This window comes from Thermobia domestica, chromosome 3 (assembly GCF_964235325.1).
Source record: "Thermobia domestica chromosome 3, izTheDome1.hap1.1, whole genome shotgun sequence".
Classification (NCBI taxonomy): Eukaryota; Metazoa; Arthropoda; class Insecta; order Zygentoma; family Lepismatidae; genus Thermobia; species Thermobia domestica.
In genome coordinates this window covers 268,192,839-268,219,753 of record NC_137456.1, presented here as the reverse complement: position 1 = coordinate 268,219,753, position 26,915 = coordinate 268,192,839, and the positions used below count along the sequence as shown (strand labels likewise).

General features: G+C 35.0%; 1 protein-coding gene across 1 annotated transcript in view; it reads left to right on the top strand.

Moving 5' to 3' along the window:
- The window catches only part of LOC145681647 (uncharacterized), a 227,172-nt gene extending 200,934 nt beyond the window's left edge, over window positions 1-26,238 (top strand). Inside the window, exon 6 of the mRNA XM_081753269.1 lies at window positions 25,777-26,238. Coding sequence (XP_081609395.1) covers window positions 25,777-26,012 — 236 coding nt within the window. The 3' untranslated portion in view covers window positions 26,013-26,238. The remainder of the gene's footprint in view (window positions 1-25,776) is intronic.
- The last annotated feature ends 677 nt before the right edge of the window (window positions 26,239-26,915 follow it).

Genomic DNA, 26,915 nt, shown 5'->3' with positions numbered 1-26,915 from the left:
CAGGCAAACAAATTCAAGAACTCATTAATACTAGAATTTAGAGATGCAAAAAAGCCGGCTTTTTTGAATCGATGGTTTTTCACATAAAAAACCGGCTTTTTGGGAAAAAACGAGAATCTTGGAAATTTTGGCTTTTTTCATTTTCACGATTTTTCTATCTAAATAGCTTTCTTATAGTACATACAATAGTTAGATAAGAATTCCATGACCTAAATGCCATATTTCGCTCTGAAATTCACCATCAAGATGGGTGGAGCACATGTTTTACGAATTAAAGCTAACATGAAGAATGTAGTATTTGAGGGCAATTTTAGAGGCTATTTAACTTTTGAGTTATCGACATTTTTTTCTTTTCTAGATCATTATAGCTTGTCATCCGTGTTTCATTTCTAAGAGCTTAGTACTCTAGCTTCTAGTTAAGCTTGTGTTTTTCAATATATCCGTCAAACCGTACTTCCACATTTCTGTTATACTGTAGCTGTGCAACGATTTAGCAATAATTTTCCGGATACAATCTTGAATACTAATTTATACAAATATACAGTAGCGGATTGAGAAAAGTACTTTGGGAGGGGTTTATCTGATTGTTTCGTTTTCTAAAATGTCCTAATTTTATTTGGGAGGAGCTTGAAGTTTATGAGTACAGGAATATTTCGTTTCGTTGATATATTTAGCGATAATCTTCCAAATACAACCTTGAAGATCATTTTATACTGAGAATCAGTGGCGGATTTAGAAAATTATTTTGGGAGTGGTTTTTCTTACTAATGTTCAGTTTTCCTAAGCATTCGTAATTTTTATTTGACGGGAGCTTAAAGTATATGAGTAAAGGAATAACTAACAGATATTTCGTTTGGTCGATATATTTAGCGATAATCTTCCGAATACAACCTTGAAGATCATTTTATACAGAGAATCAGTGGCGGATTTAGAAAAGTATTATGGGAGGGTTTTTTTCTTACTAATGTTTAGTTTTTCTAAACATTCGTAATTTTTATTTGACGGCAGCTTAAAGTTTATGAGTAAAGGCATAACTAATAGATATTTTGTTTGTTTTAGACATTCCGTAACTTTGGGGAACAGGCTTCAGTCCGAAAACCGTCTCCCTAACCTTCGCAAAACCGTCACTGCAGGTAATTAGTAATAATAACAATTTAAAAACAATAAGAAAGGAAGTCGGCCAACTCATAGTACACGCACTATTTCTACATTCACAGATGGAATGAAGAAAAGCTTTGTCAGAATCATCGATCCCGAAGTTCCCGATAGAAGCGCAAAAGCTCCACTGAGTGATGTTTGTTGTGCAGTTGTATTTATCTTAACTTAAATATATTCCGTAGTCCTTTTTGGTGGTGGCGGGGTGGGGAGATTACCGTAACAATATGAAGGGTGTGAGCCAAAAACATGGTAACCAACAAATTTTCAATTGCTGAGTTATGCAGCAGATAGACAGCATCGCATACCGCATCGTTTAGTCCTTTATGTATAGTCTTATGTGAAAAATCAGCTTCCCGACTTTCAAAATGGATTGTGCAGCAGAAAATCTCTAATTTCTTAAAATAGTTAAATTGTGGGTTACCATGTTCTTGCTTCACACCCTTCATATGTTGAGTCCCTCTTCTTAAAAATTCAGAAAACTTAAGGACTGAGTAAACCGTGATGGTTATATAAAACTATAAAATTTCAAGAATATACAGAACCAAAAGCTCTAGATGTGCAGCCTTTAAGTGTATCATATAAATCTAAGTATTTCTCTTATGTTTTATTTTAATTTTATCTTGTTCCAAAAAGAGAGTATGGAATATTTTGAAGTAAAAATAGTACATAGAATTTTGCTAGTTATTTGTGTATTTTTTAAAAGAAGTATTTGCTTTTAGGGTTAGCTGGTTTACACCAGGTGCTTTTTTTTTAAAAAAAATAAACAACTTGTTTAAACTAAAACAATAAAAAAGAACGAAAAATGCGAATCGTGTGAACTTCATGGTGACGTTTCCACACATCAATCAATCTACATTAGTTTTATTTCCTTTTCACCTTTTAATCAAGGTGTCCCATGTTCAATTCTCGGTTCTGAACCCTTCTTTCATGCGTAAACAAAGTAGCAGGTTCGGATGTAACTTTAAGCGAGTATTCTCGTTGATAACCTCGGTATTACGTAAGGATGTTAACCCTGAACATACGAAATGAAACCAAATTGTATATTTCTGCATGCCTGAATGCCTGTTCTTTTATAAAGAATCCAAGGTTGCTTAAATATATTGATAGAAATTGGCATAGTTTATCGATTGCCTACGTAGCTTCCAACATTAGCTTGGATTGGACTTTCAATATGTACGTACTAAATTTGTAATTTAGTACCTCAGTTTTAGCGTACTGATTATGATACATTGACCTTTAAATTTTACATGCAAAGCAATAACAGGATTTTTCCGTTATTGTTTTACATTTAGAGTAATGACGGGATTTTCCCGATGCCTAGGGCGGGAGTTTCCAAATTTAAGAAATTTACTGACTGGACTTCTTTAAGCTTATGTGACCTCTTTCAGCATAACCCCGTTGTTGCATAATAACACAAAGGCGAAAGAAACTTATTTCTGTCAATGTGTAATATAAATACATAAAGGAAAATATCTAAACCCAAAAAACCTGGTTTAAGCCAGAAAAGCCTAGTTTACACTTTCCCTCAAAAACGGGTTTTCGGCATTTTCAAAAACAACAATGGTTCTTTCCAACCCTGCTTACTCTTGTATATAGGAGGTTAAAAAATCTTATTATATGCATTTTTTAATCCTTTGGAATTCATAATGTAAATATGTTGAGAAGTAAAATTGTTTGAAATATCTTTTCGAAATTCATTGTTTATTTCGAGGTTTTATATTATTATCGACATCAACCACTAATTAAATGACTTTTTGTGTTATAGAGAAGGGAAACAAAATCTATTTTATCAGTTTAAAGCAGAATTTTGAAAAAATCCCAAAATTGTCCAAGCAAAAAAGCGAAGCAGAAAAAAACGAGTTTTTTTCCAAAAAGCCGGCTTTTTTCCGAGTCCTTGCATCTCTACTAGAATTATAGGACCCACAGTCGATAATAGCTTTACCTCGCCACAGAATATTTTCAAGAAACTAAATACGAACGCCTTTAGAATTGTTTTCAATTTACATCAGTGTAAAACATACATATCTATGGGTGCCATGCCAGGAAACTGAATATGTGTTAAACACTTTGAAAGGCAAAAATACATAACGACCTTAGATCTCTCCTCGAGCTACCACCAAATCTTGCTCCATCCGAAAAGCCGCTGATACATGACCTTCGATGTCAATCACACAAGAAATCTTACAAATTTCTCATATGTGTGCTGGGTCATAAAACTAGCTCTCAAATTCTCTTAATTGCAACTAGGATGATTTTACGTTGATTAACGAATAAGATCTTGTCGTCGATGACATCGTTCTAAAAGGCTACAGTTTTTAACAATAGCTATCGCAATGTTATTTTTGAAAATTAAGAAATGTTTGTGCTTCACTTAAGACAAATTTATTTTACTCAGAGTGAAAGCTCTCGGATAATTAGTATCAAGCAATTCTATTAAAATCTCTCCAAGAAACCAAAACCCAGAATTCAAGACTCCACCAAAAGAGAATTTTGCAAACTTTTACGGGCTTATGCTCCTATTTACTGGCACATAACAAGGATTTTGCCATGCAAATAGAATCTTTTTAACAAATGTTTCCATAGCAATATTTGTATTTTCCAAATGATCTTATGGATTCTGTTCCTGGTGCGGGGCCTGTAAGGTTCCGTGCCTCAGGTGTAAGCAACTACTAAAATGCATGCTTCATTAACGAGCACGTGTCTTCTGTTGAAAACATAATCACCAACAAACGGTGGAAAGAGGATACAAGAAAGACGTGAAGTTGTTCCGAAGGAAATCGAAGCTGGTCAACCCTCTCCTTACGAACTTCCCCTTCAGAGGACAGTCATAAAAGAAGACCTCAAATGGACAGAAGAATAAGTTCCAGTGCTTGTCGCTAATCTTCTTAAACTATTCCTGAGATCGTTTTGTGTTACGGAGATTTCCTCAAATCCAACTTCTGAAGCCGTAATAGGCAAAGGAGTATTTTTGTAACTACCTACCCCAGAGGCTGCAATAAACAAAGAGATACAACTATACTATCTCCGGAAACTACGATGAGTAAGAAAGATATCCTTTAAATCACCACCCTAGGCCGTTGTGGGATAGAAGATCTTACCTTTTAATCTTAAGCTACTTATCACCATCGATTTCGGTAGTGGCAAAAACATTACAGCTAAGCCGTATGATGTTGCCACTTTCGTTGCAACCATAGCATTGATCTGAGAATAAGCTAGCAATTATTTATTTCAAACTAATTTACGTCTTTAAACTTGTTTCAGAGGCATATTGAAACGTGTATCGCATAGATATTGCTCTCAATAGATTTGCGTGCACCGGAGTATATTCACTTAACCCTCAGATAATTACAGACACAACTATATGTCCTGAAACTTGATTCGTGTCGCAAGGTGATACCCTAGACATACCTGTGAACACCCACAATGTTCAACTTCGGTAGGGGTTGAGGAAAAGGGTGTATTTCTTGTTTACCGTCTGCAGGAAATCTATGTTCTCCACATATGCCCGAGAAATCAGAATCTTATCGTTCATCAACTAGTAAAGTGCTCTCCATTACTGAACAGTTATAATCATTGCCGGAAATTCGCAAGAGGCATTTAGCGTCACGCACCAGAACTGGGTAGAGTTCGATACCATATAAGAGGCAAATTGAAAGAAAAAGTGACTTCAGCAAACCAAGTAAAAAAGTAACGTAACAAGAAGCTAATGAGCCACCACACGGACTAAAAGAAATATTAACAGGAAAGCACCACTAAATGCATAATTTGTGGTGAAACGTTCAATTAAGGCTGGATGTAGTGTGAATTGTGCGATGGCTGGTTTCATGAAACGACACCTTAATTAAATCAACATATATCATTACACACGTTACCATTGTTAGCTTCGTGGGTAGGTTTTCTTACTGTTCCTTCTATGTGTAGAATATGATGTTTTTCAATCATCTTCCGTGTTCGTTAGTGCTCGCCAATATTCCAAATATGTTATATTTAGCGATCTGTATTGTCATTTGTTTATTTCATTATTTTGGCATTTATGTCAATATCTTCAGTTTGTTAATAAAGTTCACATTCCATATTTCAGGGTTATTTCGTGGCAATTTTATATATTTTTACCAAGAGGCAGTTCAATGTGTTAAAATGTCTGGGGCTACCTACTTTCCCATAAAAATGTAAACTAATATTCACATGGTTATCTTGCCAGGTTTACTTTCGGAAAATGCTTAGGACTCTTGAGTTAGGTACTAATTTGTGCAAACAAAAAGTTGGACACCAGTCAACTCCCCTCCTGAAATTGGGGGAGGCAGTGCTCCCTTACATCACTCTTCCGTCTTGTTACGCCACTACGAATTTTATGATTCCTGATGCAGGGACGACCATGTTTTCAAAGATTTTGTATGCATTTAACACAGGATACTAGTATAGAACAGATAATTAGGCACAAATGAAGATCAATAATACAGTGAGACCAGCTAGATTCATTTTTTCTACTCTTGAATAAAATTCACAAAACATGGTTACTTCCCTTTCCAGCAATGCTACATGATTTGCTATATCTATGCGATGTGCATTGTTAAATCAGTGCACAAAAGCATTTTTTTTTCGCTACAACTGAATGCCGCAACAGATCGACGAAAGGTACAAAAATCCACCAAGACAAACCCCATAAAATCAATAGGTTTCGTTCTGAAACAATCAGAGGAAAATCTGTATGTTATCAACATGGTTGACTAGTATGTGGGAAACATTTTGAATATCAATGTTCAGCTAGGAGCGCACAATGTAGAAATTGCAACGAATATAATCATTTTGGACAATATTGTCCAAAAGGTATACAAATAGGTACATAAGAAGAATCAATGAGTTACCTGATGAAGACATTCAGAAGGAAGACTAGACCTTCATCCTTATTGAACGACAAAAGCATTAGATGACTTAGAAGCAAATATGAATGTAGAAGATGGACGAAACTTTAGTTCAATGGAGACTTTATGTTAAGCTCCATTCAGGTAGCCAATACAGGGAAGAAAATATGTTCACTGGTAACTAATCGAAGTTAGTTGGTAAATCGAAATTCAGAAGTAAAATATGAGAATCTTGAACCAGAAAATCGATAACAGAGGAATCAGGTCTGTAGACGACACACCGAAAAGCAGGTAGTAGAAACGGAATACCTTAATATGAGTCAGGGAATACCCACTAGATCAACAATAATAGAAGGAAAGAATACAAATAATAGAAGTCCAAAACAACTATGATAAACAGGTGAGAATAGAAAATAAAGTAATGAAAGAAATAAACAGAAGAAAACCATACAGAAATAGAAATATAGTGGAATAATAGTAGTAGATAGGAAGTAGATAGTGGAAAAATAAGAACGTGTAAAGTTCAAAGAGAAAGTGAAGATATAGAGTAATTAGTCAAGAAAAAAGAAGAGGAGGTTGAGTTGAAAGAAAAGTTATAAAAAGATGATGGAAGTTAAGTCTGAAGAATTAAAACAAACCGCTGATTCAGAGCAGAAGAAGAGTCAGAAGGAAAAAGAATACGTACAAGTTTACTTTTGGCGCACCATTTGAAACAATTGTTAAAACATAATTCTTTCACTAATTTCCTTCTTATTGCTCCCTAAAAGGATTTCCATGACGACAGGAAAATGTCTCACTTGGCATAGATAAAATACAAGGATGAATAATTAAATATTACAGTGCAAAAACACAAACCAACCTCTGCAATGTGACCATTAAAAACACGAATGCTATCCACTTGGGCCATGGCAGAATAAAGCTGGTGGGCACGTACGCTAGAGCGGGAGTGCGCACGAAAGAGCAAGCCCGTCAGCAATCGGGGCTATGTGCGCAAGCCAGGATAGTGGAGAGAAATGGGTTTTGTCAATGATACGAATTTCACTAGCACTTGCCATGGTTTCGTACTAGTAACGTTGCACTAGTACAAATAAAATACAGGTGTTGTACATTGTGCAAAAATATGCTGCTAGTAGAAAATAACATCAAATACTACCATCTCTCAAATACACTCACTTATTATATCCTGCGTAAATCACTTGTAATCATTTTAGACTAGCAACACTACACTTGTAAACCTATAATACAGCGTATTATTTTGTATTTCATTCTGTCGCCTGCGGATATTTGTTCCTTCTAAACATGCCTTTTCATGCAAATAATTGAATTTTACCTGTAAATAGTTCAAAATGTCGTGCGCAAAAGCTACACCTGACATAATAATGAGATACAGGGGAAGAGGAAGTCAAGGGGGAAAGAAGCTACAAAAATGAGAGAAAAAGGAGACGTTTTTGTATGATGGTTATTAGTAGCAAAAAATAGAGTAATAAGTGCCATCTGACGAAGCTGAAGGAAAGAAAACAGAAAAAGTTTTGATAGAAAACAGTTGAATATTTGTTGTTTATAGTTGAAAGATAAACTGTTGAACGTTTGTTGATTTCGACTCATATTGCCTATTATTTTGTGTGCTTGAGGGGACCCAAAAGATTTTTTCAAATATCGTAGCTTTTGATATGTTAATAGTATTGAGTGAAGTCGGCAGAATTATCGCGAGGCTGTTTGGCTATTTGGTCAACGGTTTCCCAATCGTGCTGGACAGTCGAGGAAAGCATTTCGTCTCTTGCACTTGGTGTGCAGAGGACTGGGCACTTCCTTCCTCAACACAAAAGACTTCAGGAGATCAGGCCCCGTGTACAGAATAAATGGTTTCCCGGCATCCCTTTAATACAAATAAGACAGATGACAACAAAAATAAGAATTTTTCTCAATAATACTTCCAAAGAAATCGAAAAAGAAAACTTGACATTTGAAATTTTGGAGATTACTGGCCGTGTAGGTATTCCGCTACGCCACTGAATATGAAAGCATCACGATTTTATTCTTCACACACAATTTAGTCATTCAATTTCTTGTTTAAAGTGCCGACGTGCACAAAGAGCAGAGGAAATTGCCTCAGATAATAACAATTCCAGAAAAAATAACAGACTGTCAAACTGTAGAATTTAACGAAAAGTGTTTCCTGTAAAAGTTGTTTCCTTTTCAATAATATTTTCAAATAAATCGAAATTGATACAACTTTACATTTGAAATTTTCTATTTGATCCCCCGTAGAGGTATTCCCCCTACGCCACTGGATATAGAAGCAATTCCATTTGATTCTTCACATACGATTTTGTCATTCAGTTTTCTTGAAGTGTCTACGTGCACTACGAACGTAGAAAAACTTCTGTGCCGGGAGGACTGGTAGTAGCAATTAAACAACAAATAACAGACGTAGATCCAAACCGCAGAATTTAACGAAATAGCTTCCCGTTAAAGTTGTTTTTATTTCAATAATACTTCCAAAGAAATCGAAATTTATACCAACTTCCATTTAAAATTTTGGACTTGACCCCCGTGGATGTATCCCGGCTACGCCTCTGGAGATGGAAGTATCAACATTTTATTCTTCACATACGGTTTACTCATTCATTTTTTGATTGAACTGTCTACTTGGAATACGAACAGAAAAATGCCTGTACCGGATGGTCTGATAGTAGCATTTCAACAAATAATACACGTAGATCCCAAACCGTAGAATTTAACGAAAAGGGTTTCCCGTAAAAGTTATTTCTTGTTCAATATTTCTACTCAAGAAATCGAAATTGATACCAGTTTCTATTAAAAATTTTGGAGTTGACACCCGTGGAGGTATTCCCGCTACATCACTGGATATGGAAGTATCACGATTTGATTCTTCATGTACCATTTGATCAGACATTTTCTGTTTCCAGTGTCTAAATGCAATACGAGCTGAGAAAAATGCTTAAGACTGGTGGTCTGATACACCCTATATAAATATATATATATATATCCTTTCTTTACATGGCACCATCAAACTAAAATGATAAGAGTCATCCCAGGTCCGAACTTTATCCATGTTGAAGATTTGAACGAGGTCGGTTCGGTGGTTCCAAAGTTATGAAGCTTTACTAGCATATATTTACCCGCTTCGCTGGGTGAAATAAAAAGTTGAATGCACAAATCCGTACATCATGTGTTTAGTACCCATGAAATATGCTGTTTTCGTTTTGAATGTCATCGAATTAAAGGGCATCGGAATGATCATTGATCATCTCGGCGACCCGGAAAACCATGAATTCGATAGTAATAATAATAATTTTTGACATTTTATTATCTCCCCCTCTTCCAAGTTACAGGGCTGAATTTGATTTTAAACGGTATCATGTGTCATTCTTCATACCAGCCACCTTAAAAAATACAGGTCAACATTAATATCGGAAAATTTTGACCATTTTATATATATATATAATATATATATATCCTCTCCTCCTTTTCCGTGTTGGGCGGCACGGCATCGGATGTGACACTGGTCATCTCAGAGTCCCCGAAAACTATGTATTCGACACTAGTATGGGCTATTTTGTATCCGTTTTATGTACTTCCCATTCCCCCTCTTTTGGATAGGCTGAATTTGGATCTCAACAGCACCATTATAGAAGCAGCAACACGGATATAGAAACAACATCATTTGATTCTTCGCATACGATTTGGCCATTCAGTTTCGGTGGAGTGTCTACGTGCACTACGAAAAGAGAAAAATGTCTGTGCCGCGTGGACTCATAGTAGCAATTCAACAACAAATAACAGACGTAGATTTCAAACCGAAGAACTTAACAAAAAGTGTTTAGCGTTAAATTTGTTTCTATTTCAATAATAGTTCCAAAGAAATCGAAATTGATACCAATTTCCACTTAAAATTTTGGAGTTGACCCCCGTGGTTGTATTTCCACTTCAACACTTGATATAGAAGCATCACCATTTGATTCTTCACATACGATTTGGGCATTCCTTTTTTTTTAAGTGGCTTGGTGCACTACGAACAGAGAAAAATGCCTGAAATGGGTGGTCTGATAGTGGCAATTCAACAACAAATAACATAAGTAGATTTCAAACCGTAGAATATGACGAAAAGTGTTTCCCGTAAAAGCTGTTTCTTTATCAGTAATACTTCTAAAGAAAACGAAATTGGTACCAGTTTCCATTAAAAAATTTAAAATTAATCCCGTTGATGTATTCCTGCTACGCCACTGAATATGGAAGTATCACCATTTGATTCTTTATTTTTCATTTCTCATGAATTTTTTGTTTCCAGTGCCTACGTGCACCACGAGCTGAGAAAAATCCATAAGAGTGGTGGTCTGATACACCCAATATGATAAATGATAAAAGTCATCCCAGGTCCGAACTTCATCCAAGTTGAAAATTTGAATGAGATCGGTTCAGTGGTTCCAAAATTATGAAGTTTTACTAGCACATATTTACCCGCTTTGCTGGGTGAAATGAATACTTAAATGCACAATTCCGTACGTCATGTGTTTAGTACAGGTAAATTTTCTTTTTTGCTTTTAATGGCACCAAATTAAACGGCATCGGAAAGATCATTGATCATCTCGGCGACCCCGAAAACCATGAATTCGACACTAATATTAATTGTTTTCTTTCATTTTATTATCTCCTCCTCTCCCAAGTTACGGGGCAGAATTTGGTTTCAAACGGAAGTGTCATTCTTCATCTCAGCGACCCTCAAAATTACGGACCAGACATTAATATCGGAAAATTTGGACCATTTTTATATATATATCTCCCCCTCCTCCTCTTCAATGTTGCGCGGCACAGCATCAGATATGTCACAGCTCATCTCAGCGACACCGGAAACTATGGATTCAACATTAATATGGTTTACTTTTATGCGTTTTATTTATTTCCCTTTCCTCTCTTACAAGATGCGAGACTGAATTTGGATTTAAACACCATAAGAAGTGTCACTGTTCATCTCGGCGATCCCAAAAACTATAGACTGAACACTAACATTGGTCATTTTCGACCATTATATCCCCCTCCCCATCTTGCGGCGCATGCCATCGCAAGTGTCAACGTTCATCTCAGCGACCCCAAAAAATGTGGATTCAGCACAGCACTAATATGGGTCATTTTTAATCATTTTTAAACCTCTTTCTCCCCCTTCCCCAAGTTGAAAGTTTAAATTTGAATTTAAACAGGATCTAAAATATCACTGTTCATCTAAGCAACCCAGAAGACTGTAAATTCGACACTGAAACTTTCGTTTCTCGATCGGTGTTTATTCCGACGCAGTGCCATCTACGTGTGTATTGCAAGCAGGAACTAGAGCAATTCAAACTCGCAGCTGCTGCTTTCACCATTGTTGCCAATCAAGTATTTGTTGAATTGTTAAAGAAAATTAGCAGCTTTAGCAGACGAATTATTCACGGTAAGAACTCGGATATAACAAATATAACGCAAAAATATCAATATGCCTAAAATGTTTTTATTTGAACTGAGGGTAGGGAGAGGTATGTATATATAAAGATAAATCTATATAGGTAAAATCGAAAATCACTATGTTTGTGACTATAAATCTGCTGAACCGCCTGAAAGATCTCGATCAATTTGTAACATCGATGAGGTTTGAGGTTGGGCTGGTTTTAGCCTATTCACTTTGATAGTAGAACTGAGGGTTGGGGGTTGGGAGGGGTATAAAAATAAATAAAAATTAATAACTCCCGAACCACTCGACAGATCTTGATCAAATTTTCAACATAGATGAAGTTCAGGCCTGGGATCGTTTCTATGATTTAAATTTGACGGAGCAACGTAGGGGCGGAGAAGGAGGGGGAGATATGTAAAAATCAATTTATATAAGGCTGAAAGTGACTATTTTTGTAAGTTAATAAATCTTGAACTATCCGACCGATCTCAATAAAATTTTCGAGATACATGAGGTTCGGATTTGGAAACATTTTTGTAATTTCACTTTAGCGGTAGATCATACGAAAGGAGGAGGGGAGGGGAACTTATAGATAAAACTTAACAAAACTAATATCTTTTGAACCACTCATCAATCTTGATCGAATTTTCAGCATGTATGAGAGTCGAACCTTGAGGGTTGTTTATCATGCCACTTTGACGAGCCAGCATAGTGGAGGGGGAGGGGGATATATGTAAAAATAAAAATAAAAATGACTTCTTTGTGACTTCATCACTCTTGAACCACCTGACCGATCTCAATGAACGAGTGCACCCTTGCTATGTTAGATAGTCTTATGTTATATGCGCTATGTTATTTGTCGTAGTCTCTGTGTAATTTCTGCTATGTTAAAAGTGCTCATAAAAGGGAACGAGTGCACGCCTGCTATGCTATATAGTCTTATGTAATATGTGCTATGTCATGTGTTCGTAGTCTCTTTGTAATTTCTGCTATGTTAAAAGTGCTCATAAAAGGGAACGACTCTTATGTAACATGTGCTATGTTAAATAGGCGGATGGAGAATGTGTTATCGATCTGCTATGTGTTCGTATAGTGCTCATAAAAGGGAACGAATCTTATGTGGCATGTGGCAAACTCCCATATTGCGAGGTGCGCTGGCGGGGGTCCGGCGCCAGCCAATCAGCGCGGCACTCCTAAAAGACCGTGGTTGGACGGTGGGCGGGGCCGGGGGCATGACCGGCCAATCAGACTTAAGGACCGGGTCCCGCGCCAGCCAATCAGCGTTAAGGGGCTTGGCCAGCGCCAGCCAATCAGCGTGAAGAGGCGTGGTCCGATCCCGGCCAATCAGCGTGAAGGGGCGTGGCCGGGGGCGTGGCCAGCCAATCAGCTTCAATGGGCGTGACCAAGGGGGCTGGGTCACGTGACCTGCCCCAGCCAATCAGCGTGCAGGGTTTGCGCATGCGGCAAGTGACCCCTACCTACTGTGTTTATATGCTGCAATTGACTCCTTTCTCAAATAAGAACCATTAGAGGTGTTATTATCATTATTCGTAGGCCTAATGCATGGGAATCTGTCTTTTGTGCACTAGACTTCAGGATTTGGTCCAGAAAGAAGCGAATGAAATATATACGGTGGGTAACTCAGATTTAAATTTAAACTGTAGATCCCCTTTTTATCAACCTCATAAGTTAAGGGAAGATACAACTCTTATGGTGGTTTGAATTCCGTCTTAAACTCTGCGCTTAAGTTTTATGTAACCTAGACAAACAACTCAAATAGAGCAACTTTGTGTGTTACATATGAATTAAGTGTTTGATCTTTACAGTAAAGGGCAATGCAATAAGTAGTGTTTGGCCAAAATTTCGTTGTTGTGACACAAACAAGGAAGATTTCTACAAGCCTCCTCACATTTCCTAAGATGTCTTTTGTTACTCTTAAAATGAAAACATTCAATTGAAAATGTAATTGTAATTTTAAGACATATCTTTCCAAAGGTTTCAGATTTATAATAATAATAGATAAACAACACACACATTCACAAACACAGAATTTCGTTTACTATATATTGATTAAATTTTAAATACAAAATCTACTACATAGTTTGCTTTGAATGAAAACATATTGTTCATGTTTATAAGAAACGCATTCGTGTTGTGAGAGACATTTCATACTTAAATACAATTTTTGATGTAAGTGGTTATATCTTTTCTGTTGTAGGGTCCCTTTGGTTGTTTAGTGCTAAGGTTATCTTGAAGTTACATTGTAATTAAGTGGTTTGGATTTGATCTTAAAACAGTACGTTCATGTCTCAATGCTCCTTAAATTCCAATTTAACCAACTGGTTACCTTAGAAGTTAATTCCCGGTGACAATACTACAACATACAGGCTATGTCCATCCAAACGGTTCATAACGCTAATAGTAGCCATGGATGGCCCACACAATCTATTATATTTGGTCAGTTCAATAATTGTTAATCATAAAAGGAAAATAACGGTGTTTACAAGACAGGTTAAATATCTTGCACGAAATTAAATCCCCAATGACTGAAAACCTGGTTCATCATATTAACAATGAGATATTTCTATTAAGCTGCGAATGTCCTAGCATGACCAGTTCTCGAGGTCATTTCAAATTTTAAATGGTAAAATTTTTTCATTACAAATATAAACAAGTAAAAGATGATGGATCTTTAACTGGCAATTATTTCCAAACACTTCGTGATGTAGCACTTAGTACGAAATTTGTCTTATGATATTATATTTTAGATCGCATGTTTAAGAAGGAGAACTTGAAACAATATAAATGTCCAACGACGTATACCCATATTGTTTATCACACAAATTATGAGAAAGTAGTTCTAAAATAGTGAAAACTTAGTCCCCGACAGCTCCTCAAGACAGTATAAAGTTGGAATTAAAAAATGTTTGCTATTCAGAAATAAAATTAAGCAAAACAATATGCTCAGACGAAAGGACACGGCCTGTACAAACTTTCTTAAGGCTTAACACCATAAATAAACCTGTGAGTTTTGTTCGAGACCTGTTGATTAAAGCAACATAAAAGAAATTTGATTCCAAGACAACGTACAAACCAAACTATATTTTTTGCTAATCAAACGTTTCATCGAGAGCACAGCAGCTCAAGCGTAGAGCGTTTACCTCGAAGCGAGGGGTCCCTGGTTTATCATTGACTATCAAGTGAGTTTATAGAAAACATAATCATCTTCATGGATTTTTTCTGGTACTCATGTTTCCTTTCAATTTATAATTACACCAATTCCGCCATTGTCATTAATTTCCGATCATGATCATCCCCTTAACATAAACTTGGAATGTTAAACTGATATATTTCATTTCCTTTCCAAACATTTCCTTTCCAAAAGAGTTTACAAAGATTGTCTTGAACTCCCTGCAAAATCATGCATATGTTTATATGCCCTCTTAAATATTATTAGTAATAAATTGTATCAACCCCTTGATATTAGCAAATTACTAAAAATGTTTGCAGAAGTTCTTAACATTTGGGAATAAACGTCTGTTTATTTGAATGTGTACATTGACCTTTTGCATGAGTAAAATTGCCAGAAATTCAAATTTCTGAGTTCTTTGATTTCATCAAAGAAGAAAGACCTTACCATATCATATGATCCTATGGGTAAGTAGTGCAGAAAATCTGCGAAAATGTTTGTATCCATCGCTGTAACTTTAAATTTTAGGTTTGAAACACGAATGTTAATTGTTGTAGCTAACTAATCTAATTATAAGTTGCAGACTGTGAACATAAGGAATGTTGTTACGACTTATATGATGTTATTTTCTGGAAAATTATTTTCAATAAAATAGAATTGACTAATAAATTTTAAAAATCTGCTCATTTATTTTGTAAAGTTTTGATTAAAACTTGATCCATTACTGTTTCAAAGTTTGTAGGTGTAAAATGCTTGGACCCATATAATGTACTTACGCACCATAATCTAAGATTGTTGATGTAAAATTATAAAACTTCAAATTTGATAGATATATATTATAACTTATTGTTATACATCAACAGTTTGAACTTTTAACTTTAGAACTTCTAACAATACCCAATAGTCTAAGGTTACAGATATACTCGGATAGCGGTAAACAGTATATTTACTTATTCGAATAGTTTAGAACCGGATATAGTTTGAAGGTGATCCGTGTGTTGTTCGTATCATAATGATTATGCGTATCAATGATTGTTTTCCTATGGGATGTGGTTGAAATTTCGAAATGAAAGTATTCAAAGCGTCTGATAGGAAATTATTAAAACCGATCAATGTGAAATAAAATTAATTTTACAATTCCAACTTTAATTTCAATTAGTAGCGTAACGAAACTGAAGTCAAGTTATCATTCATGAAAATTTAATAAGTGACCACTTTCTAATCTCTATTCAAAATTTAGTAAAATATTTTTTCTCAAATGTTTTAATCCCTGTATGGACGATTCGATTTTGAATTCCGGTTTGAAAATTTTGTAACTTCATTTTATATTTGCCATTGATTATCAATGTTATTGGGCAAAGTTATTCTTCGCACGACCTGATTGCGCCACAACTATCAAACCACTGTTCCCTTTTAATTTTTTAATTAATACTATCCTAATTTTCGATTGTTTTTCTCCAGATTCTATATTGAAAACTTTTGAATCAAGACGTCCGCTACTTACTAGGATTATTGTAATGTATTTCGGTTCAGTACTTTTAATAAACACTACCGAATTTTCAACAAAACCACCTGGGAGGAAAAGGTGTGTGCTAAACTTTGGCGTGATCCTAGATGTGTCTCGGAAATCTACAGTTTCACTGGAAACTGAGTATTTAATTTGATCACTAAGTTTGGTATTCATTTTAAAAGTAACTTAATGAATTTTATAAATGTCCTGTTATATTCGAATAATTCAGAAAAGAATATAAGAAACAAACGATTTTTGCATCACCATTATTATTATTATTATTATTATTATTATTATTATTATTATTATTATTATTATTATTATTATTATTATTTTGGAAACTGAACTTTATAATGTATTGTTCTTTTCTATGTTGGTTTCCCCCTACATCAGCTTACGAATCTTGGCTTCTCTAGTTTTTCTCTTTATTTATACTAATATATGTATAATTTGAAACCAATAGAATTGTATTCGTATTGTTCCCGATCTTAAAACGGGAAAGAGGAAAGGAGGAGTTTACCAGACACGCGAACGTTATACTTTCGGGAACTGATTATCTTGAAACTCCGGTATCCAGAATTAGCAAAAATCTCTGCAAAATGTAGAAGTCTTCTCGTCTGAGAGAAAAAAGAGGTGAAATCTCTCACTTCTAGTTCTATTAGTCTAGTATCTCTGAGTGTATGGCAGAAGTACTGATAGAAATAATCACAACGAATTATGATTATTTTGTAGATATTCCACTTAAATATAATAGAAATTTAATCGTCTGTTATGCTTAGTTGTTATAAATTATAGAGTATATTGCTATACTATTTAAAACAGTGTACTGACAATAGTAGATAATTTAAAATAGTGTAGTTAATAACAATCAGAAGCATAAGTTAAAGATATATTACTGTTATGCTCTTTTATTAATAGTTTTTATTAAGGGAAAGTGTGACTAAATTTATTTTAAATTTTTTTGACTTAAAATGTTTATTCGGGTTCATCACATTCCCCTCACGCTTGTGCGATATTTCGATTTATAGATATCATCGATATCGATATTTACAGATACCAAGATTCAATATCTCACATATATTTGCGTCGATATATTAACATCCTAAGTTTTCGAAATCGATCCTTGGCCTCTAAGACCTGCGATGGATGAAAAAATAAAACTTAATTTTACAATAATGTCTTCTATTGACAATTTTTTTATCATCAGAAATTGCAATGTAAATTAATCCTATTGTTAATCTGCAATATTATATGCTCTAATTTCTTGGCCGCCAAAACGTGTGTTAAAAAGGAAGAAACAAAAAGCATAAATAAAAAAACAAGTGCTTCGAATTTTGACCTAGAATTAATCATAATAAAGTTTTTTTTTTTCGTCTTTGATATTTCCATCCCTTTTGGCCCTTGGAACTCTCATTGACAAAAAGTGGACATATTATCTCTAGGTAAAGACATACTCTTAGGTAGTGGCAGGGATTTTGAAAAGGATTATTATTATTACTATTTTAACAAGTAGGGTATACAACCAGAGTCCATCTCTTTATCTTGCATGGGAGGCCCGCAAGTCTGCTAGGCTAATGGTGTCCCTTAATATGTGCTTGTCTCTCTTTCCATTTCGAGTGGATGTTTGATTTTATGCTGTTGGACTTTCATTATCTAACCTGTAGAATTCAAAACCGCCATGCTAAATTTTGAGAAAAAATTTTGCTTCGTTCCACTAATGTTGTATACTTTACCACAATTACCTTCGCTAATTACCTAATTTGTTCAACCTAATCATTTGTTTTATTATTTTTGTTTTATCCTCCATTAACAATCATATATGAATGAGGTTTACTATATCTGTTGAAATCCACCCAGCCGCCATACTTCGCAGTCTCTCCCTTTCCTCTTTGTCGGCAGTAGATAACATTTCTCATGATTCACCTTTCGTTATTCAGGCTTTATTAAGGAGTGAAGACAAGAATATTTTAGATTTTACGTCCATTCAGAGGTGAAAGTATATATTACTCATTAGGAATATAACTAAGTGTTTCAATGAAATATTGAATTCTGTTGCAGCTATATCACAAGTGCCTTGATATGAATTCGGTTACTCATTCAGTTTGTGACAACTTCAAACGACACTTGTCACGAATTATAAATTTATTACGTCCTTATCTCATAGCCACAGCGTGATATATTAATAACTCTCTGCTTTTTATACTTAAATATTATAAGTAGGTACTAGTTACTAAATTATAAATGTCCTACTAAATTTCGATTTCTTGTATAAGAATGTCACCCATGTCTACATGAGGTCATCTAATTAACCGTACTAACATTAATTTAAAAAAATTATCAATTGTACAAGAAGCCTTTAGGACAGCCCACGATAATAGTTACGTATGCAACTGTTTCTACTTTGAGACGCTGTGTTTCTCGTCAGGAAGAGATAGGTCCTCCCCAATTACGCCTTTCCAGCGACTAGTGCTTAACTAATGCTGTGTCATTTTGGGTTAGAAAAAAATCTCAAATTTACACCTATAGGCGTTTTGATTGTTTTGGCGGTTATCGTAAGTGTCACGGCCGCTTGCGTCAAGATCGACATTTCTTAACGAACAGTATGTGTGCTATTGATACTAATCATTGTCATCATTTATATCACCGTACTACTTGTTTTATTAGTGCCGTCTAATTGCAAATTGAAATGTTTTTACTGACAAATATTTCAGTATGTTATTGATGAACTTTGTTGTTATTGGATCTGTTACGATCCTTACTGATATTTCCTATCACCCGGCACCCTAAATACTTTATTCAACACTTTGACTGTCCATTGCATGATTTTTCTCTTGACCTCATGGGAGATGCTTCACGTTGTATGAGTCTATGGACTTATTTAAAAGATGAAGAAAACTCCTTTAACACCGAACTTCCTGTTTTACTTACGTTATATATGTTTTCCCAACACTACCTGATTTAAATCTTATTTGCTTTAAAATCCACATCTCTAATATTAGCTTGCGACACAGGCATATGGACGCTATAGCCTACTGGGAAAGCAGAACACTCTCCAGAGCTAAGAATCTGTTAGACATTATTCCTATTGAATATTGTGTTTCTTCCATTGGCTACTACCACATCTTCTCAACACTCAAACCAGAAGATCTGACAGTGGGAGGTCTTTCATAGAGAAGACTTCCTAAAATCGTACGAGGTTCTATGATGAAGATATCATAACGTACAAAGTCCTGGTAACTGCCTTTTGAAACATTAGCTTGCCGCTCGAGGTGCAGATGAGTAACCATCATCGCTGCTTGTGATCTGAGTGAGTTAAGTGCTCCTTTGCTATATCGGTGTGTGCAAAGTTCCCATCGTGCCCAAGGAGTTCTCCATATCAACTCTTAGAGAAGCTGCGGTAGGATATGCATTCTCGGGTGGGTTACAATAATTTCTTTTGTGTTTCAATCTTCGAGTTTTCCTGTACATATTACTTGCATTTAACATGTGCTAATTCGCTTAACTAAACAGGAATCACCTCCCAAGTAATTCAGAAATTACCTAGAAACATTCTATTACCTTTGTTCTAACATATACATATATTTGTAGAGCGAAATAAAAATACTCCTCTTAATGAATTAATTTTCCTTATATTTCGGTTTGAACCACGTAACTTATCAATGAGCAGTACGATAATTTTGTTTAACTTCATCACTCACAAGTAACCGGTTAGATAATTGCCCACATTACAGATCTCATGGGCAGTGGTGAAATAAATGAAACAGCCAGCCGTTGGGAGCACATAAAATCAGTTGCGTTCGGTGATATCAATCCTCACAAACTAATTACACGTTGTTTACTGTAATCAAGTCTTCAGTTTTGTGTACTAACTCCTCATATTAATATTGTAAGGAAAACACCCTATACTAGTTCACTTGTATTATATCGTGACAAGCCATACATTTGACAACACTATGACTTGGAAGTAACAACTAATACCGCATAACCTATCGCTACACCTAATTACCTCAATTTTGGATTCCGTGCTTCAGAAACTATTTTTTTCTAAGGAATGTACTTTAACCTGTCATATCAATGTTATGTTCTTATTCTGTAAAACGAGCTACCCATCCATGCAAACTGGGTGTGTATAACTCAGTACTGTAACTTTCACCCTGGACTAATAAGGCCCAGGGTTCGAGACTCGGACACGCATCAATGGACTTTTAAAGGTGCCACAACCTTGTAGTGCTTTTTTACTCTCTATAGAGTATCTACCCCTCTCCTCCCACTTTATTTGATTTCACCCTTGTACCCGTTTCTCTTCATCACAATTTCCTTTGGCACTGCAAGACTGACAGCAGCAAACACAACTGATAGTATTCTTTTTACTTGATTTCCACCATTTCAAATACATCTATTTTTTACTACCTGCCATAGAAAGCCTAGTTTCCAATGTACAGTCTTAATCCATGGTTTCTTTTCCTTAGCTGTCTACCAGCATATGCCACATTTCAACATTATACACGATATATTTCACATTGATCCAGACGTTGCTCTTAACTAAATAAGAATTTCCTTTTATATCATCCATATTGAATTTCCTTCCATTATTACTCATACAGCTGAAATAAGTAACCATACGAAAACGCTTTCATTATGCACGTCATACCTGTTATAATAATAAAAATAATAATAATAATAATAATAATAATAATAATAATAATAATAATAATAATAATAATAATCCGCATGACATTTCAAATTATACAGCGCAATACACAAAGGTCTCAACTGTACCAGCTAAACATTACGGAACACCTATGGCGACAGTAGGGATACACTACATACAGTGGCAGATGTAGAAGGTAAAATTTGTGGCGGCAGTGAGTGCTCACTGAAAAAACTAGGGGGATTATGCACCCAGCCACGGGCTAAATCCACCACTGCCCCAGAAAGGATGTAGGAAATATTAATTTTCTTATTTCTCTCCCCCTCCTTTCATACATAGATTTCACTTGCCTAATTTACACTAAGAATTCACACGACACGGGTACGCTCATACCCGGTTTGAATTTCTCATACATGAACAATGCACTTACCCATAGTTTAGTTTTTCATACGTTAGCATACTCTTTCATCCTACCTCACATCCAACACTCTCAAGGTCACTACCCATCTTATCTAATTCATCGTCCACTCTTACTTTCCCTAGTAATGGCTTCATTTTAATTTTACAATAAATACATTAATATTGCTTCAATAGAAAAATGACTTAAAAAATCCTAACTTTCAAAACGCTTCGCTATCTTGAACCATCCTAGAAAAAAGGATAGGGAAGGAGAATTCTAAAACACACGCGTAGGCTTCCTACTATCTCATAGCACGCATCATATTCTGAAATAAACACGTAATTCGTATATAATTAATGAAATTTCGATTACTAATTTTACCCAAAATAGAATCTTGGACAAATTAGTAATTTTTTCATTGCATATCCTGCACAATTACACTTACTGTCACCACTTTCATATACGAAAACGACGTTCCCGTTAGACCACATCTCTTGCAACTCTTAGTTAGTAGCTACGGTGGTCTTGCATAACTCCCTGCCGTTACCTTACTGTTCTTTTACAGACGCATCTTCTTGTCATGTACCATGGATGAATAATCTACAACCCGCAAGCCAGATGTGGTCCCGAACGGAGCAACGAAAAACTTTACAAATTTTCAATGAACTTAAAAACTTTGTTACTGAATTCTCTATGACTGTGTCCTTATCAGTCTGTCTGTAATTTGTGATTTTTTTCAATTTTGAACCCCGCATTCGATACACCATCAAAAACTATCAGAGACACTGATTATTTTTTCGCGTCACTCTTACAGTTCCCGAGGTATTGGCCAAAAATGGTTGATTTCCAGTGAATTAAGGAGCCATATCTTGAGAACCGTAAGTCATACTGGCATCATATTGGTGTTGATCAATATCTAAAATGGTGGTAAATATTTTAGTATCAATAGTAAATTGTGGCCATTGTCCAACTGGCGACTTGTTTTGGCCAGTAGCCACTTGGCCAGTGGCCACCAGTTATTATCGATATCAGAATGTTTATGATTCTATTAGTGATTGATTAACATGAACATAATCTCTCTATGACTTAGTTTCTGTTGTATTGGCCAGAAGATAGTTCCGATTTTGGGAGATTTAACTAACCGTATCTCAGGAATCTTAAGTCACACAGAGATTATATTGGTGTTGATCAATATCTAAGAGAATGGTGAATATTTTGGTACCAAATAGTATCGTTGGCTACTGAATAACTGTCTACTGGCGAACTGGCCACCGTTCTCAGATATTGGACAAAATGTTCGAATTTCTAGATATTTAAGCAGCTATATCTCAAGAGCTATTAGCCATAGGGAGATTATTTTGCTACATTGTGCGAGAAGGAGAAGAAAGTGTTGATGAGAATATTTACTTTTATATCTATGAAAAATGGGAGTTATCCTTCCAGCTCCATCTCTCCATTCTTTTTTAGTTCGTTCTGGCAATGCTCTTGGATCATTCTCAACTGATATTTTTCACCTTCTTTCAACCAATATTATTACTTTAAATTACAAAAGCAATGTACTTTCTACTTCAGTGTAAAAGCCAACGAGCATTATTGAGTTTTCGCTGGGTGGGTGAACGTTTGCTGACAGTCCCTAGTGTCGTACGTGATCACTACACTCCATCCACATTTTCATGGCGGGAGTATCAATAAAATGATGACTCCCGTTTTATATGTAAAGTTTTATTTGCCGCAAAATTGTAATTATTTTTTGCCACCACTGTACCTTTACCCCCTAGTATTATGCACCAGAAAAATTCGAGGTTGATTTAGTAAACGAATTTTATTTATCTTTTCTCACTGAATGCTTTACCACGCAGCTATTTTGGCCGTATTTTCCATCATAAATAGGTAATTCTTTACGTTCCGATTTCCAAGCAAATTTTGATCGCAATACTGAATAACAAAGTATATGTTTGCCTTGGGATCTATGAAGCAAGCTGTTGTTCATTTAAACAAGACTGTGTTACTATTTCTGTATTTTTCCGACACACACAGTTTAAACGACAAGTGATAACTAAAATAAAGTACACAGGAAATCGATGAGCGAGAATGGCAGCCCCTAAGCATCCCATGGGGATATCAGGGAGCAAATGTCCCCGTCTCCAATTACGTCATTTCATTCTTCTCTAACCAGAAAATAAATAAAATTAGGTATATATACTTCCCTACTTTCGTTCCTATTCATACTATCTTTGGTCAATTCCGTTTCCATTTATACCATATACCGCCGCCTTCAACAATATGCACATTTCTCAAACCAACCGCATCAAGAAAATCTCTCCTTCACCGCTCATGCACCTGATTTATAATTCTTTCCCTTCCTTTCTTCAGATTCTATACAACATTCTACACTATCACACACTTTTTCCTGTCCTGTAGCGGCATTACCATATACAGATCTCGCATTCATCGTCTCTACTCCGTTAACAATATTACTACATATACTGCTTTCGGGTTCTGTTGTAAACTGAATTTCAACTGCCGATTCTGTTCCCTTCTGCTCACCTCCAGCAATTGTCCTATGACGTCACGGGCGACATCTTCGAAATTACCTTGTTATCTGTCCCTATTTCATTTCCTTTGTCAGATCTTCATTTTCAAAATATTGTATAAACATCACTTCGTTCAGTCTGATTCGCATATTACATAATCTTCGTCATTACTTCTAGGGCAGTAAGAATTAGCCTCCTTCAATTTCGTTTCTGTAATAATTAGCCTCCTTATATTTCTTTATCAAATAATTTAAAGTCTGATTTTACTGCAATATTAATGCTTACTGGTTTTTCTTATTGAAGCAACGCAGAAGCCATCACACTAAAGTGGTGCAGTAGCTACTAGAAAAAGCTAAGAGTTTTTATTCTTATTGCATTTCATTGAACTTAATTTATTTTTAAACCTTCAAATGGTAAAATCGTAATCCTACTGGTGAAGTATGCCAGTATCTTTGGTCGGGTATAAGTAGAATATCAATAAACGACTACACAATATCGTGATTCTGATGTAAGTTGTCTTCACTTCTGCAGATTTAATCCGTTTTCACCGAAGCAAAATCTCTCTAAAAGTAACCATTCTATATTTTGAATATTTTTGGTCGCTTTGCACTTTGGTTTAAGAATCATAGAAAAAAATGATTGTTAATATTTTCAACGAAACAAATAATAATTGTTAAAAGATATTGTGGAGAAAAGTAAGCAATTATATTTGCTACAGGCTAGGTGTTCAATGGGGATGAAAAAGAAATGACACACATTTTCTGAAACACATACGTTTGAGGATATACAGTATTTGGAAAATACATCGCATCATATTCTCTTCTCCATAAATATGTCGTCTTGATATACAGAGTATAAAACTTGTCCAAATTGCATTCTAATATTAGGAGACACTGTAGAGAAGTGTAAAAATATAATTACCTTTTTATCATTTGAAGGTTAGAAATATATATTATTTAAAAAATACATCTATATTTACAAAGTTTTTAAATTAGAAATAAGAATGCAGTTCACAGTGTAACGTACACGTTTTTATACCCATGGCCGAGAGCTGGTGCGTTATCTATCGGCAATTCTGTATAATATAGCATAGGATTTTCAAGCTAGAGTAGCTAGAAGTAACATTCGAACTATTAAGCATAAAATAATTGTCTTTTGTAAAATTAAATGGAATGAATTAATATAAATAATCGAAGGGTTCCAAAGTATTCCTAGATATCCACAGCTCTTACTTGGACTGTGTTTTCGTTCCAAGCTTCCAATGAAGTATTCTGTGTATTTAATAAACAAATTGCAACTGCATTCAACGAAACAGCAACGATATTGAAGTTATAGTGTAGTGTTATGCATATTACGTTCTGCTATCACAGAGCGAGAATCGGACATTCGATGCACTCTTGCACAAAATGGAATATATTTTTCTAACAACTAAAACAAATATTAATTTTCTTATTATTAAATTTTCATTATGCAAAATTAATGTTAGAAGGAGAAGAAATGTTAATAACATATTATCAATTCCAGAAAAATATTGTCACTATTTACCTGGCTGCCGATTAAATCAGGGAACACTTCCAGAGACTGACATACCATTTTGAAATGTTATGTTCCACACCCTAGGTCACAAATGAAAATATGTTGTACACTATATACATGCTTGTGATATTAATATAACATCACAAGACTATGCGCCGAGTCTAAAGGAGACAGTGGCGATGATATGAAATGAAATCTTGTAATGAAACACAAAATAATGTTATGTCATTCTTTTCATATTTCTGAATAAATCACCCATCCTAATATTTCTTCTGCATTTAGAAATGTATTGTGGCGTTCTTAATGATTGAGTCCTAATGTTTTAGTTGCGTAATTCTTAAATTATTTTAGCAATTTAATATTTCATGGTACGTTACGACATTGGAAAATTCCTGTGTTTATTTGCAAGGAATTGCGATGCAAATTAATTTCATCATTTCGTTTTTCATTTTTCTGCTTTTAATTATATAATTCTTCTTTATATTTCAGGTGTAGGTGTCTATGGAAATATAATTGTGGTCAGCTACACGAGGGAACTTGTTGAGTCAAGGAACGCCAATGCATCTGGTCATCCAGTACCACCAGAAGGACTTTATATTGCTCAATACGGTGCCCCGGTACAATACAGTGCTCCGGCAGAGTACGGTGCGCAGGGTGAGTATTATAGCCAGACAGACGACGGTACTCCATTACAATATTACAATCCACCGCCTAGCCAATATTGAACATGTACATGTTCAATATACACATTACAGGAACATTTACTGTTTGTGGGATTAAGTAGGGGTGTTTAGTAGTTCCACAGTGTAAAGAACGCCAAATTGTCAAGCTGAACGTATTGCAGTTCCACATTCTATTGTTCATTGGAAATGTCGTATTATATTGTACAAAATAGAAAATGGTCTGTATGACTTCTCTATACAATTGTTAGCAATAGTAAATAAAAATACATGAGAGAAAAACATGCAATATCTTTCTTTGTTTATATAATTCTTTAAAAAATGAATATAGTTGGAAACTTAATTTCTAACAAGTTGAGCAATGTGGGGAGACAACATATTTGTAGACAATATATCTCTAAAACTACATATTTTGAGCCGAATATTTAGAGAATTATTTCTGGAAAGGTACTTGAGATTTTTATTACTCGTCAACAGAATAAGAATGCGTAACTGATATTGTGCAAAAGAAGGAAGGGGAATAATTCGTTTGGTTTCCGACATTATGAGACATCGATGTTTATATTTATGTAGCTGAAAATTTAAGTTAGTATGAGTTCGTATTTGTTATACACGTAGGTACAAAAATAAAAATGGTAAATAATATTAATAAATACGGATGATATATCAATCCTACTTCAATACTACTCTGAAAAAAATATGCTCATGTAATTACTCGTAATTACAGATAGATTCTGCATTATGTACTTCTGTATTTTATATCTGTAATTACTCGTAATTACAGATAGATTCTGCATTATGTACTTCTGTATTTTATATGTTTTCAGTCATGAAGAATGTCTATTATACATTCCAATATAAGTGTGCAAAGCCTGAATCAACTGCAACCAAACTAGGAAAGGCGTATGACTTACATACTGAGAAAAAATGTGTAACTAAGACATCCTA